The sequence below is a fragment of the Talpa occidentalis genome, unplaced genomic scaffold, assembly GCF_014898055.3.
Source record: "Talpa occidentalis isolate TD23 unplaced genomic scaffold, MPIMG_talOcc4v2.1 talOcc4.11, whole genome shotgun sequence".
NCBI lineage: Eukaryota > Metazoa > Chordata > Mammalia > Eulipotyphla > Talpidae > Talpa > Talpa occidentalis.
In genome coordinates this window covers 38,298,820-38,315,091 of record NW_023601104.1, presented here as the reverse complement: position 1 = coordinate 38,315,091, position 16,272 = coordinate 38,298,820, and the positions used below count along the sequence as shown (strand labels likewise).

General features: G+C 37.5%; 1 protein-coding gene across 1 annotated transcript; it reads left to right on the top strand.

The window, feature by feature from the left end:
• The first annotated feature begins 1,199 nt into the window (after window positions 1–1,199).
• On the top strand, window positions 1,200–12,801 carry LOC119237986 (olfactory receptor 4K1-like). Its single transcript, XM_054692853.1, has 2 exons — window positions 1,200–1,203; window positions 11,837–12,801. The coding sequence occupies exons 1-2, from the start codon at window positions 1,200–1,202 to the stop codon at window positions 12,799–12,801; spliced, it is 969 nt and encodes a 322-aa protein (XP_054548828.1).
• Window positions 12,802–16,272: the final 3,471 nt, after the last annotated feature.

Genomic DNA, 16,272 nt, shown 5'->3' with positions numbered 1-16,272 from the left:
GGATTCACCAGAGACAGCGTGGGGAGCAGAACAGGCAAACTGACTGAAATACACTGCTGAGGGGAGTAGCAGGCAAGACAGGAGAGGTCTGCTGTGCCATGTGGGTAGCTCCCTGGGGAGGGATAGAACTCAGGGGGTGACAGCCTGAGACTCAACATCCAGGCCACTGTGGAGGCCCTTTATTGATGAATTTAAAACAAGATAGTGAACATTTAAAGGGCAGGAAGAGATACAGCAGCTAAAATGGTCAGTTACTGAAAGCAACCAAGATCTCTAAGAAGAAAGAATGTGGGCTTGAGGGTAGCCTTGCTCTTTGTGTAGTACTGGGGCTGACTGTGTGTTTATTTGAGATAGCCATCTTTGAAGTGGATAGCTAAGCAATTAAAGTTTACATTGGCACTTACATTACAAAAAGAAAAACAGATGTTAGGTTGATACTACACAAGGAACAACTATTTATAGACATCTTAGTGGGATTAAATGAAGCATCCAGGGACTGGCAGCAGCAGAAATGACCGCTCAGCCTGAAAGGACAAGAGACAGAAATGAACAGTGAGACCTGGAGCAAGGGAGGGGGTTGCAAGATATTAAATAGTCCAGGACATAATTACCACCAGAATTTTCATGATGTGGCAGATAAGAGAAGTGGAAGAAATATCTCCATGTCTCTCTTCTCTCTCAACTCAGCCAGTTCTTGCAACACTCTCTAATTTCAATTAAAGCCTGAGGCTCAAAAGGGGCTACATAATGCAGTCCACAGGGGTCAGGCCAGCGGGCACAGGACAGAAAAGGGCCTGAAATAGAGCAAATGGAGAGAAAACAAGACAGCAAGAGAAGTGAATGGTGGATGATAAAGTGAGGACACTGATACAGTCCTCTCTCTCAAAAATATCGGGTATGATCAGGAAGAGGTAAGTTTATAGTCGAGAGAAAATATGTTAAGAAAGAAACCTTGGCAACATGGATGGAGCTGGAAGCGATAATGCTAAGTGAAGTATGTCAGAAGGAGAAAGATAAATACCAGATGGGGTTGCTAATATGTGGAATATAAATTAAGTCAAGCAAGAGTCAGATAAAGGCAAACTTAAAAACCAATCCTTGATAGTTGACTATAGAACTGAAGCACCAAGGAGGGGGTCAGGCAGTCAGGAAGGAGTAAAAACAGAGGGAAGAAGCACAGTGGTCTATGGTGGTGGACTATGGGTGAGTTGGTGGTGGGTGGACTATAGTGTCAATACCAAATACTACCTCCATTAAAAATAATTTAGGGGCGTCCCTGGTGGCGCAGGCAGTTGAGCACTGCAGGCGGTTGAGCGCCGCACTGTGAAGCTGTCTGCAGCCTTTGCAGCACGGGTTCCATCCCAGCTGGCCTGCGAGAATCCCACATGGCAAAGCAGACCTCTCCTGTCGAAGCAGACCTCTCCTGTCTTGCCCGCTGCTCTCCTCGGCAGTGTATTTCGTCAGTCTGCCTGTTCTGTTCCCTGCTCTGTCTCTGGGGAATCCTCTCACCCTCCTGCACATCTGGCCTGTACCTTAGTTCTTGTATAAAAATAAACAAATCTTTAAAATTAAAATAATTTAATCAATTAAATAACCAAAAATAAAGGGGGGGAAGCAACATATTTATTTATTTATTTTAAAAGATATATTTATTTATGCATACAAGAACTGGGGTACAGGCCAGAGGTATGAGGGGGTGAGAGGATTTACCAAAGACAGAGTGGGGAAAAGAACAGGCAGATTGACCAAAGTACACTGCTGAGGGGAGCAGCGGGCAAGTCAAGAGAGATCTGCTGCGCCATGTGAGTAAGCTCCCTGGCCGGGGATCAAACTTGTGCTGCAGTGGCTGCAGATAGTTTCTTCTTAGGTTGTGTGTCTTAACCCCTTGCACCACCAGGGAGGCCCGAAAGCAACATATTTAAAAACAGAAAATGGAAGGAACCTAGACTAAGGATAATAGCCCCTATGAGCTTATGAGCCCATATAAAGTTCTTCTACAAAATAAATAAATAGACAAATCTTAAAAAAAAAGACAATCTGAAATGTCCAGTTTTAGAAGGAGAGGATAATGTTAAAGGCCATTTTCTGTATTCCATCTTTACATAGGCCCACATAGTGGCTAATTATCTTCATTGCCCAACTATAGAAGTAGTCTAGCTTAAGGGTGTCTGGTTTGATTCACTTCTATGCAAATTATATGGCATAAAATCTCAATAACAAAGTTATTGCCTATTTGCCCCCATGTCCTAGATATATGGACTAATTTAAATTGTCCTGTCTTAAAAGAAGGCGAGAATGGAATGATATATCTAAATGCTCGTATTTCAAATATTTGGTTTTAGTTTGTGTTTTCCAACTTAAATTTGACCTTTAAAATGACATATATCTCATGACAAGAAGCTTGGGTAAATTTTTTTTTGAATCTATGTGCTTTACAAAAGCCACAATGAAATATGATGGAGAAATGAAACCAGCTAATGCCAACTGGGATGTGAAGCTAGTGTGAACAGTTACTTTACATTTCTGTATTGCAGTTGTATTTTCCACATTTTTAATAAATAATTCAACTTTTACATGGACCTAGCAGTGCACTAGAAATATGACAAAGAGCCACTCATGTCAGTGAAAAGAAAATTTCACTGATTATCTTGGTGTTTGTTGAATCAGTTTTTCAGAAACTGCTTATCATTTGCTTATACCATTCAAGGCATCATTATGGTGAGCTGCAATGAAATGATAAATAATTGTATCCTAGATTTTGTACATATCCTTAGATTTGTAGAATTGTATATTTAGATTTTTCTACCTATCAAATCACCCCAAAACTTACCAATGTAAAGCAACCATTTGTATTGCCTAATACAGCAGATGGGTTCTTTCTTTGATCTGAACTGGTACATCTGGGATCTTTGATCTGAACTAGTACAAAACTTACCGATGTAAAGCAACCATTTGTATTGCCTAATACAGCAGATGGGTTCTTTCTTTGATATGAACTAGTACATCTGGGTTCTTCAGAACTTTCAGGTGAGTCTGGAATCTACAAGATCAAGAATACCTCACTCACATATCTGGTAGTTGGCAGGGTGGCAGAAGAAGCTGGCTGTCAGTCATGGCACCTCAGTTCTCTCCACAGGCCTCTCTGGTGGCTGGAGTTAGCTGACAGCAGCCCTTAAGTGTTGATTGTTGAATTATCAGGAATTTTAAGGTAATCGCTAAACTGTGGTGGCTTATGGCTTGTGGTGGCCACTCCCCAAGGAAGTGGGGTCACCTGGATATTAATCCTTACCTGTGACAAGACCAAACAAAGACATGCAGATAGACATTTTTTAAAAATGGTTCATTTACAGGACCTTCTTGGTGGCATAGGGGTTAAGTCTCAGCACTATCATGGTATCACTGCTGAGGCCCTGGCCAGGGAGATAACCCACAGGGCGCAGTAGACCTCTCCTGTCTCATCTGTTGCTTCCCTTAGCAGTGTATTCCAGTAGATTGTCACCTCTGGCCTATAACCCAGTTCTTGTATGCATAAATAAGTAAAAATAAAAATCTTTAAAAAATTTTTTAAAAAAGATTCATTTACAAAGGAGGGAGAATGGAAGGGGGGAACATGGTAAGAGAGAGAGGAAGAGAGAGAAAGACTATAAATTGACTAACATGTGGTCAAATACGATCCCTCCAGCTAACCAGCAGTACAAGGCCACCAGTTATATACCAAGCATAGCTTGTTGATCCTGCCCCTACTTCCCCTGCTCAGGAAACCTGGCTTAGGCACCCTGGGACTTGGGGTCCAAGGTGACTGCATTTAACTGGGGATAGGGAACATGACACCTCTCCAAATCAGTCATAGTAAGAATATTTACACCATGGACATTGGGAATCCCCGACCTGCAATTCTTAAATATTTACAAGCATGCCATTGCTTCCAACAGACTGGCATGGGCTCATTCACATGTTACCCTCAGGATTTCAATAGTGGCAAGAAAAGGCAAAAACGTTTTTGTCCGATTATCCTATTGGACAAAACTCAAAGACAAATGACAAATGGTCAAGTCCAAAGGAACCAACCATTGATTCATACAATAGTTTTGTGAGTATCAAAGGCATTATTTTGGGTAAAAATAAATAGCCAGTATAAAGAGAAAACTCATTGTATGATCCCATTTTTATGACATTCTCAAAAAGACAAAGCTGAATAGAAATTCTTAACAATAAAAATAAACACCTCATGGTCACTTATATAGTCATTCAATGACTCAGTACTATTACTGAATCACCTGCCATTGCCTATGTTTTGTACCAGGTCTGGGCATACACCAATGACGCTGAGAGATTCTGTTTTTACCACATGGAGACTATAGTTTTGGGTAGAGAGAAGGGAAGGAGAAAGAAACAATATGTAAATGAAATAATTAAAAAGTCAAATTGCAATGAGTGTTATGAAGGAAGCAATAATGTCATGAGATGAAAATTAAAAATGAGGAATATGTAAAGATCACACTAGATGAATTAAAATCACTCTGGATGAAGTAATGAATGAATTAAATAACAGAAGTTTGGAGACCAGCTTTTGTAACAGTTAAGGGAAAATAATGAAGATTTAGAAAGGAAAGTTAAAATGGAAATAATTTGGTAAATTGGAAATGTTTTAGAGGCAGGCCAGGCAGATTTGAAGATTGGAGTGAGATCAAAAGGAACTAACTTTCTGGCTGAGACCACTGGGTCACTAGAAATGTCATTACTTTGGAAGAAGTAGATAAAGGGAGGAATAGATTCAGAATCACAAGAAATCCCAAGACTATAGACTCCACATGGGCAAGAACTGAATCTCTCAGGATTGCTACTGTATCACCAGGACCTGGCACAGAACCTAGCAAATGGTAGATGATTATGGAATAGTACTGATTCAGTGAATGAATACATAAATAACCATGAGGTGGTACTGTTTAGTGTAGGAATGGCGCATATTAAAGAGATCCCCAAAAACAAATGTTGGAGAGGATGCAGAGAAAAAGGAATGCTATAACATTATTAGTGGGAATATAAACTGGTACAGTTATTTTGAAAGTGATCTCGATTTATCTTAAAAAAATGAAAATACCTTATGACCTAGCAATCCTGCTTTTGAGCTTCTATCATATGAAACCATCAAATCAAGAAATTATATGCTTTACAATGTTGATTGCAGCATTATTCTCAAAAGCTTGGTTATAGAAACAATTTGAGTGTCCACTGATAGAAGACATACTGTGTTTCAAAAGTTAACCATTTTTGGGTCTCACTGGTGGCGCAAGGGGTTAAGCACCGCACTATGAAGCGATCCGCAGCCTCTGCAGCAGGAGTTCGATCCCTGGCTGGCCAGAGAGCAACCTATCACTGCTCCCCTCAGCAGTGTATTGCAGTCAGCCTGCCTGTTCTGTTCCCCACTCTGTCACTGGTGAATCCTCTCACTGGCCCCCACCCCAACCTGCCGCATCTCTGGCTTGTACCAGCTCATGTATGCATAAATATATATTTTTTAAAGTTAACCATTCAATCTGAAGGGCTGGGGGGGAGGCAAATATTGTTTAAAAAATTAAAAAAAATGATGTTAAAATAAAAAAAAGTTAACCATTTTCCTATGTCACCTGAAAACTTTTTCGGTCCTTCTCTCAGTTATCTTTACACAACATCTGAAGCAAGTTGTGTCTATATTGAAGCAATTCTATCCACTTACGATTAATAAATTCTGAAGTATTGAGCAGAAATACTCAATACTCAAAATGGATTTTTATTTTTATCAGGATGTGGTCCTAAAATACTAATAATCTGCGAACACCTGACTTCAGAATCCATAAGAAAAGCAGAGTGTGGAACACAGTAAATTATTTAGCTGGGTTGGTATATCCCATCAACTTTGATCCCCCTGTGGAGCAAAGTAAATTTCCAACTTTGGTTCCAAAGATCGCACATTCCAGGGAATAGTGAAGTCTTTGTGTAGCTTAATACAGCAGGAAATTAAACTGGAGATCTAGGTTATTATATTAGTATATTTACTACTTCTTTGAAATCTGCTTATCAATTTAGAATATCTCTCTCTCAAGAGAAAGGGAGTTAAGGACACAATTGTTTTCACTTCTGAAATAGGCAAAGTTTACAGGAAATACAAAAATGAACACACATATTTGGAAATTTGGCAAATTCAGTTCTGTCATTTTCCTTCCAACCATGATATATATTTTGCTAAAAATATTGTTTTAGCCTTAAAATAACTAAAGAGTAAATGAATTACTGATTTTTTTGGTAGCATACTATGTAGTATGGAGTTTGAAAACATTTATCATCAGTATTTTCAGGAAAAGGAAGAAGTAAAGGATTAGACAAAAGAAAATTCTAATTCTTAAAGGTCCACTGGCAGGTTTACATTTCTTCTGATATATTTTCTTCAGACTCTGAGCCTATGGACCATTGCTGAGGGGTATAATCACTTTAAACAATGGAAAAGAAGGGACAAGTTGGGAGGCTGGTTATAAAATGAGAGCAGAGGTAGCGTTTCTCATTTCTCGAGCACTACATTCCCCCCTTGTGATGTTCACCTCATTTGCATCACAGGGAAACAATTTGAAAGTTCTTACCGTTTTGTTTTGGGGAAAACAACCAAATTGTGTTAATAACTCCCACAGCAAGATGACTTCACTTCACAAAGGAAGTTCTATAATTGGCTATTCCAATCTACGTGATTGGTTATCTGAGATTTGGGGGCGTGTGGTATGATATTTAATATTTGTTTTACGGGATCTTATGATTCACTCTTGGAAAAAAAAAAAACAATGGATTCTGGAGGTCTCTCTTCTTAAACTTGTTATTACTCCCCTGGGATTTCTCTCAAAACTGGTACGTGGATTTAATTGCAAATACATGTTATCACTCAAAGTGTTAAAGACAGTATAAAGTTACTACTAGAATTAAGTTGACTTCGGTTCTTAAATATGAGAACTTGGAGGTAACATGTAAGATTTTAAAGTGTAAAACAAAATATCAAACTGATTATTGACGCTGATAACACAGTGATGGATTGAGCCATCCTGTCAAGGTGAACATGTTGGTGATGTAGTTCTGAAAGAACAAAGATGATGATGGGGTATAGGATGGGCCACAAAAATTGTTATTTTTGTTTTATTTTTAAAAATTTATTTATTTATACAACTGGGGTACAGGCCAGAGGAGCAAGAGAATTCACCAGAAACAGAGATGAGAGCAGAACAGGCAGACAGACTGAAGACACTGCTGAGGGGAGCAGCGGGCGAGACAGGAGAGGTCTGCCATGCCATGTAGGTATCTCCCTGGTCAGCGGGAGTCAAACTTGCCCTGCAGAGGCTGCGGACAGCTTCACAACGCTGTGCTCAACCCGCTGCGCCACCGGGGAGGCCCAAAATTGTTATTTTAATGCTAGGCAGACTTCCCTAGATATAGGGAAGGTTCCTAAGTGAGCAATATACAGTGGTATGTGTTTTCTGAGTAGGCAGGCCATAATTGACCAGCATTGTGTCCTTGTCACACTAACTTTGTTATTAGGATGTGGTTTCTTCACTAAAAAGTTAAGATAATCATAGTACTTCCTTTGCAGCATTGTTGTAAGGATAAATGAGATAGTAGTTATTTAGTACTGTGTTTTGTGTGAAGTTAACTAAGCAATTTTTCTTCTTGCATTATATAAATATAGAATGCTGCATTTTTTTCTTACTGAGGACCTTTTCTAGCTTGTAACTATTTTTTTTTTAAAGATTTATTTATTTATGCATACAAGAACTGGGGTACAGGCCAGAGATACAGTGGGGGTGAGAGGATTCACCAGAGACAGAGTGGGGAACAGAACAGGCAGATTGACTGAAGTACACTGCTGAGGGGAGCAGCGGGTGAGTCAGGAGAGGTCTGCTGCGCCATGTGGGTAGCTCCCTGGCTAGGGATCAAACTCATGCTGCAGTGGCTGCAGAGAGCTTCATAGGTTGCGTCTTAACCCCTTGTGCCACCAGGGAGGCCCCTAGCTTGTAACTCTTGCATCAGCATTATTATATATTTATGTGATTTTGAATCACATATCAATGCAAGGTGGCTAAACCAAGTCATTCATGTCTGAAAAACTTTATCCAGTTTGGCTAATGATCTACACAGTGACAAGGAGCCAATTTCCCCATAAAAATAGGGTCTCTTCATTGCCAGCTCATTTTTTTTTTTTTCATGCATTTGATTGACTCTCTCCAAGCCTCCCATCTCCATCACCATCACAAAAACCTTTAATTTTTTTTTTGTTTGTGTATCTGTGAGCAACCTTCAACTTGACCTGAAGGAGAAGCTTCTACAATTTGATCTCTGGTCTTGTTAATTTTACTTTTCTCTTTCTACTTGAATGAATGCCTTTTAGTTAAATGCCTGAGTTCAGAAAAATCAATTTCAGAGTCCAGAAAGTACCACATATAAATTTCATATTTCTTCTTAAATGGAAAGCTGGTTTCACATTTCACTTTATCTTTATTTAGATAGAGACCTATAATTGCTTGCTTTCCAAAGTCAGTCACCAAGGAAAGGTTATCTCCAAAAACCTTTTGGTCTAAGACAAGGCACTACTTAATTCTCCATTCTAAATCTGAAATCATTTCGTAATGAAACATTAAAGAATACCTTCCTCTTTAAGAATGATACCACCGGAAATATACTTCTTGCTCTTGTTTACCCTACTTTCTTTCTTTTTTACAGATTAAGGCAAAAGAATTCTAAAGACTGGAAGTAACTATAGGTGAACACAGAAAGACCATTGAAGAGCCATATGGGGCTTCTTTTCTACTTCCTTTTTTCGGTCAAAATCTACTTCATTGCTTTAATAAATTATAGGCTTAATATATTGTGGGTATATTATTATAGTTCATCCTAACTTCATTTTATTTTACTTTATTTTTTATCTCAATGTCTTCTAGGTTGTTAATCTGTACTGAAATAGATATTTTCCCATTCTAATTGGCTTTACCCCAACAGAAGCAAAACTTTTTATTTGACTTTTAATTATAATAGTATGATAGTACAGCTAATATTTATTTATCAATTTATTTCTTACATAGCTCTTTTATAGAGTGATACAACAAAAAAGAAATAAAAAATTCAGAGAACTTTGGTGAATTGCCTGAGAAAAGAATCCTATCACATGGACCCAGTTTAAATCCCCATGCCTACAGATTGTTTGGTGCATAATTTGGAACAAATAATTTGGAACAAATGGACAAATATTTAAATAAAGAGTAAGTATACCAAAACCAGAAATTAAGCTCAGATCTTCTGATATCATTGGTTCTGTTTATATTATTGCATCCTGTGCACAATTTCATTCTGCTTTACTTGAAGACTGGCTAAACACACAACTGTGGATATGAAGATGATTTTCTCTAACTATGAAAAAAACACTTTTGGATTGGTTTTAGAGATATTCTGCCTGTACTTGTAGAGGTAAACTGAGGAAATTCAATGAAACTAACTGTAGACAAAGTTTTTTGGCTAGAAAACTGGCTTAATACATTTACCAGTTTGCAAATTCTTGTCAGGCCTATAAACACATAAAGTATGGGAAGATGTTTTAAAAGGCAAAAGTCTCTAAGCTATAATACTAAAAAGGCAACTAGAATTTTTATATTTTTATATGATCTAAATATTTAAAAGCCCTACCTTGATTGAAAAATGTATTTTAACTAGCTTCCGTTGAGTATGGATATAGACACAGAGGGAGTTCTTCCCAACTTCTGAATTCTGAGGAGGAGCTTCATTTAAGAGAGTACTTCCTAGATATCTGAGTGTTTCAATTTTATTTTTGAATAACCAAATTAGCTTTTATATGAATAGATATAACATTGCTTTTCAAATTTGCATCTGGATGTATATTTATATATACATAAATATGGAATTTAGAGTTTGGAAAGCAATTTCATATCTTATTTAATTTTAGAATATAGTTTTTAATATATGTCATTTTTTAACGAGTGAGTTATAGTTCCCTAAAATTGTTGATGTATTTTAGCCTATGAGGAAGAATTCTGATCAGAAAAGCCAATTAAGCATTTGTCAGCTTCATAATATTAAAAACTAAGTTTTCATTCAATTTCTAATAAATCTGCCAAAATTCTACTGATATTTCTCAGATAATGCTTATTTTACATACATATATTATTGTATATGTTTTCTATTTCTTTTGTGTCTAGACTTTACCTTTATTTCCCCCAGTTTCTGCTAAGATGTTATCTACTTAGTGAGGCTCTCTGTACCCACCTGGTTAGTCCACATTCCTTTGCTTTGCTTTATTCTCTATATACAACTTAGCATTAACTGACACAATTTATATATTATATTATATTATATTATATTAATTTATTTATTAAAGATTTATTTATTTTATGCATACAAGAACTGGGGTAGAGGCCAGAGGTGTGTGCATCGTGGGTGGGGGGTGAGAGGATTCACCAGAGACAGAGTGGGGAATAGAATAGGCAGATTGAAATACACTGCTGAGGGGAGCAGCTGGCGAATCAGGAGAGGTCTGCTGCACCATGTGGGTAGCTCCCTGGCCAGGGATTGAACTCATGCTGCAGCTGCCCCAGACAGCCTCACAGGCTGTGTCCCAAGCGCTTGCACCAGCAGGGAGGCCCTATATTTTATTTAGTCATGTTTAATTACCACTACCAATCCTTACACCTTCCCCTCTAGGACATAAACCAAATGAGGGTGGAACATAATATTTCTCTCTCTTTTTTCATTGTCTTGCTTTTGGAGTATATTAGATTGCATAGTATAGAGCAGGTGACTTATGTAATTTGTGACTGAGTTTGTTACAAAAAATATGCTATTCAGTAGGTTTTGGAAGCACATTTTTATTATTGTGGCATTGGCCCTTAATAGAGAAAACATAGATTATAAAATCATTGGCAAAATATAAATTTAATTAGCAAAAATATCATGCTAATTAAAATTACATCTTTGAAGAGTAAGTAGCATGTCAATATAAGTATCAATAGTATCAAATTCAAGAACTATAAAAGGGAAATCTCACTGAAAAAAGTAAACAGTGCAGCTATGATACTATAAGAACTATATTTGTTTAAAGATAATGTGTTTCTGAGGTTCTAGGAAGAAACTTCTTTCACTGATAAATCATATAACACACTATTATAATAACTAATTGCTTAAAGACAGAAAAGTGAATATAATCTGTTGCTGATACTAATTTAAATTGTTAGAAATTAATTTTTTCTCATCTTATTACTGCAGGTAAATCAAATTCATGGCCATATTTCCCTCCTAACTCTGATGTCCTTTGATTGGGCTGATTTTACACTTGGCCTAAAAAGGCACTAGGCTCTTCTGCTCATTCCCTGCTATTTGTAAACTTAATGTGTAAGTATAGTATATTTGACTTTTAAAGTATTGTTTAAATCTTACACATTTTTACAAAAAAACATGTTAGAATACAATGGCAAATACTCAACTTCTTTCCTTCCTTCTATATTGACATATCTATTAAACAGAACTATCCATCCACTCATCTATGTGATTATCTATCTATCTATCTATCTATCTATCTATCTATCTATCTATCTATCCCTGTCATTCAATATTGTATCTATCCACAAATACAGAAGTAAAAAGAAATTCATAGTTATAAGAATAATCATAGGAAAAATACAAATTCCTAACAGTAAATGTGAATAATCAATGTCTCATAGACTCACTGTATTATTTTTATAATTATTGGAATGGAAGCATTTATTTGATTTGCAAAATGGTAAAGAATTAATCTTTTAATTATTTGCTCTTCCTCTAGATAACTTCAGCAGCTCAGATTCAATTAATGGATGGAGCAATAAGTCAGTGGTTACTGAATTCATTTTGCTGGGCCTGTCTAGCTCTCGGGAACTCCAACTCTTCCTTTTTTTTATCTTTTCTGTGTTTTATGGTGCTGCAGTGCTGGGAAATGTTCTTATCATCCTAACAGTGACAACTGACTCTCGTTTGCAGACTCCAATGTACTTTCTCCTTAGCAATCTCTCCTTCATTGATGTGTGTCAAGCAACATTTGCCACTCCCAAGATGATTGCAGACTTCCTCAATGAGCACAAGACCATCACCTTTGAGGGATGCATGTCACAGATCTTTTTCTTGCATGTTTTTGGAGGTAGTGAGATGGTACTTCTAGTTGCTATGGCCTATGATAGATATATTGCTATCTGCAAGCCTCTCCACTACATGACCATCATGAGCCGAAGGGTATGTGCTGTTCTGGTGGGGGTCTCCTGGGCCACTGGCATTCTGCACTCAGCCAGCCACCTGGCATTCACAGTCAATCTTCCTTTCTGTGGACCCAACAAGGTAGACAATTTCTTTTGTGACCTCCCCCTCGTGATCAAGCTTGCCTGCTTAGACACCTATGTTTTAGAGATCCTGGTGCTCACCAACAGTGGCCTGCTGTCACTTATCTGTTTCCTCCTTTTGCTCATTTCATACACTGTCATCCTTGCCACTGTCCATCGCCAAGCTTCTGGTGGGATGTCCAAGGCACTTTCTACCCTGTCTGCACACATCACTGTTGTGGTTCTGTTCTTTGGCCCCTTAATTTTCATCTATATTTGGCCCTTTGAAAGCTTTCCAATTGATAAATTTATCTCTGTGTTTTTCACTGTCTTCACTCCTTTTCTTAACCCCATGATTTATACACTGAGAAATAAAGATGTAAAGGAAGCCATGAGAAAGCTAAGGAACCGACATGTGTGTTCCAAGCAGGTTGTTTAGACAACTGTGAGGAGTAACACAAATCCTTATTTATTTTTCTTTGCAATGAACACGTATGCTTGTTATTTTTGTGTTTCTATCAGTTAGTCTTTCACTACAAGAAGCATGTATCTGGTTATCTAAAGTTGGCAAATGCAGTATAGAATCTCATATTATGGTCCCAGTTCTTGCATTCGTAGCTCACCTCATCTTCCTTGAAACAGCAATGACATATATTAAATACCTAAGCAGTTTTTTTTTTTAAAGATTTATTTATTTATTTATACTAGCGCTGGGTACAGTCAGAAGTGCGTGAGGGTGAAAGGATTCACCAGAGCCAGAGCAGGGAGCAGAACAGGCAAATTGACGAAATACACTGCTGAGGGGAGCAGCGGGCGGCAGGAGAGGTCTGCGGGCCATGTGGGACCCTTGCCCAGCTGCTGGGGATCGAACCAGCGCTGCTGAGGTTGCAGGCAGCTTCAAAACCCAGCGCTCAACAGCTGCGCCACCGGGGAGGCCCTACTTAAGCAGTTTTTGTTTTTCTTTAGATGTCCATGTGCGTATGAGGCATTTTTTTATGTTACTTTAATAAACGTCATTGATTAAGAACAGGTAGTTTGGGTTTTATTAAAATGGGCAATGAGACAAAACTTACGGTCCTACGTTCAGTAAAAGCTTTAAACCCATCAACCTAGCAACAGAAATGTCTACTAACAATTTGGTAATAAAGTCAAATAAAGGTCAAAATAAAATAAAATATTATAAAACGCATACATTGCATTAATAATCTTACTTGATGTACTCTAATCAATATAATCCTCATGAAGAGTGGAGTATAGCAAGTCACAAAAAAAAGAAATTTGTGTTTCTTTGCAGGCAAGAATGCCATCTGAAAACAGAGATTAATGTTTCATCCCTTGTCTATGAGAACATCTAATGAAGCCAGAATAACCTTGATTCCAAAATTTAATTAGCATATAATAAGGTTATAATGGAAAATTTTAGGCCAATCTTATTCAAAAACAGGTTACAAAATTCCTTTAAAATACACAGCAACACTAACTGAGGAATTTATAAAAACAGGAAAATAATGATACAGTTAAGATTACCCAGAAATGCAAGGTGGTTTAACATTTGACAATCATTCCATGTAATTTACTATAGTAGCAAAATAAAAGAAATATATGCCTATATCAATTTATGGAAAAAAAAGTATTTAATAATACCTTAACATCATTGCTGGAAAAAATTTTCATAAACCAGGAATAGAAAAAATGTGTAGGGCTGTACATTTTAGTATAAGGCATATAATGGTACTTAGTATTAATGCTGCATTTACTCTGCTGGTCTGAAATGCTAGCCTAGAAGGAAGCCAAATGTTAACCCAGAACAAAACCAATGTTAACAAATGCAAATTTAAAACTTGTTTAAATGCAAATATGGAGGGCCTCCCTGGTGGCGCAGCAGGTTGAGCACTGAGCTGTGAAGCAGTCCACCAGCCAGGGTGATTCCCACTTGACTTGACAGACCTCTCCTGCCTAGTCCACTGCTCCCCTCAGCAGTGTCTTCCATCTGCCTGTTCTGTTAGCCACTCTCTCTGGTGAATTCTCTCATCCTCCCACTCCTCTGACCTGTACCCCAGTTCTTATATAAATAAATCTTTGGAAAAAAATGCCAACATGGAGTACAGAAGGTTAGGTTCACAGCACAGCTAATTCAGAGGTCAACTAGATGAGTAATTAATTAACCTACTTGATTATCAAAAATCACTTAGAGATGTTTTTAAAGCATGGAATTGCCTGTGCATAATAGAAAACCCAGACCCAAATGGTTGGAGTGATAAATAAATTTCACACGAAAAAAAGTCCAGAGGTAGATTAACTGAGATATACTATACTTCGTAATTTTCTCCATCCTGTCATTGTTGAGTCAGCTTCCTTCATCTCTGCTTTCTAATTTTTTTAAAAGATTTATTTATTTATGCATACAAGAACTGGGGTATAGCCAGAGGTGCATTGGGTGAGAGGATTCACTGATTCACCAGAGACATAGTGGGTAGCAGAACAGGTAGATTGACTGAAATACCCTGCTGAGGGGAGCAGTGGGCAATCAGGAGAGGTCTGCTGCGCCACGTGGGTCATCTCCCTGGACGGGGATGGAACTCAGGTTGTGGTAGCTGCGGATAGCTTCATATTGCTGCATTTTAACCACTTGCACCACCAGGGAGTCCCCCATCTTTACTTTCTATTAAGTTCATTTTATTTTATTCTGGCACTGACTGGTGCCTATCCTGAGCCAGTCGCCTCAGTTATGAGTGAAGCAGTTGTAAGAGTTAAATCTAGCCAGAGTGAAAAACCTGACAGTTCATGGGGTATTGCAAAGAAAACTCAAAATAGTATTGCAAAAATAGTGAGATAAGTTAAAAAGTGCTCTGATATTCCCTAACAAAGATTAAAAGTTAGTCTTAGGATTAAATGGTTTTATTTATTTTATTTTTTTTTAAATTTTTTTTTTTTATAGAGGCATGTTTTTATTTATTTGTTTGTTTGTTTGTTTTGTTTATACATGCACTGGGTACAGTCAGAAGCGTGGGAGGGTGAGAGAATTCACCAGAGCCAGAGCGGGGAGCAGAGCAGGCAGAAGGACCGAAGTACACTGCTGAGGGGAGCAGCGGGCGGCAGGAGAGGTCTGCGCGCCATGTGGGACCCTCCTCTGGTGGCCGGGGAGCAGCCGGGGATCGAACCGGCGTCGCAGAGGCCACGGGCAGCTTCGCAACCCAGCGCTCAACCGCTGCGCCACCAGGGAGGCCCAGGATTAAATGGTTTTAAAGTAACCTGTTTATCAGAAAAACTCAAGATTATTCATATAATACATGACATAGCCTGTAGCAATTGAATTCAAAATAGCAATAAAAATGTAAATAAATTTACATAAATTAAAAGAGATTTAAATAAAAATTACCAAGATATAAAAAGTAGAGAAATTCAACTCATAATGAGAAGGAAAATTAAAAAATAGAAACAGACACAAAAATGAAAGAGATGTAGAATTATTGGAAATGTACATTCAAGCAATTGTTAAAAATAAATTTCATATAAGTAAGAATATAGAAAAGGTTAAGTTAGAAATATGGAAGACATAAAAATAAAGCACATCAAACTTCTAGAACTGAAAAATAATATGTCTGATATGCAAAATAAACTAGCAGATCACATACTGAAGAAAAAAATAGATATGTGAACTTGAGCATATGATCATAGTAGCTATTCAATGTGAAGCACATGGAAGATATAAATGCACACATGACTGTTAGAGAACTATGGAGCAATTTCAAATTATATGTAATCAATTGAGGTCACATTGAAAAAAGCCCAAATATGATGAACACTATACCCATAGATCTAAGAACATAAGAAAAAAAAATAAAATGAAAAACCCAAAGAGAACACATAATGGTATAAGAATCAGGAAAACAACTACATCATGTTATGT